Source organism: Eimeria mitis, genomic scaffold (assembly GCF_000499745.2).
Source record: "Eimeria mitis Houghton genomic scaffold, Emh_scaff5207, whole genome shotgun sequence".
Classification (NCBI taxonomy): Eukaryota; Apicomplexa; class Conoidasida; order Eucoccidiorida; family Eimeriidae; genus Eimeria; species Eimeria mitis.
This window is the reverse complement of record NW_013573499.1, coordinates 1-386: the sequence shown is the minus strand read 5'-3', so window position 1 is coordinate 386 and position 386 is coordinate 1. Positions and strand designations below refer to the sequence as shown.

Below are 386 nucleotides of genomic sequence, written 5' to 3'. Positions count from 1 at the left end.
CAACAGACGAAGCAGCCATTGTAGAGACACTGCGCTCCGTCACCAACGGCAGAGTCCTAGACGACTTGGCGTACAAGGTGCAGCAGCAGCAGAAGCAGCACAAGCAGCAGCAGCAGCAGCAGCAGCAGCAGCAAGAGCAGGATCGCGTCTCCCTCAACTCTACACGCTACTGGCAGCGACACGAGGCAGACCCAGAGAGAGAATTCATCAGAAAATACTTCATCGTAAGTAGCTGCTGCAGCAGCAGCAGCCGCTGCTGCTGCTGTCTTTGTTTCTGCAGCAGTGCTGTAACTTTGTGTGCAGCAGCTGCCCCTGGCAATTTCGCTGTTGCTGCTGCTGAGAGGCTTCACATCCCGAGCCTTTGCTGCTGCTGTTGTTGCTGCTGC

The 386-nt window shown here is 56.2% G+C and overlaps 1 protein-coding gene across 1 annotated transcript in view; it reads left to right on the top strand.

The window, feature by feature from the left end:
• Window positions 1–340, top strand: part of EMH_0080530 (uncharacterized protein) — a gene marked incomplete at both ends in the record, with an annotated part of 3896 nt that extends 3556 nt beyond the window's left edge. The window contains 2 exons of the mRNA XM_013500272.1: window positions 7–224; window positions 281–340. Of these exons, the coding sequence (XP_013355726.1) occupies window positions 7–224; window positions 281–340 (278 nt within the window). The remainder of the gene's footprint in view (window positions 1–6; window positions 225–280) is intronic.
• Window positions 341–386: the final 46 nt, after the last annotated feature.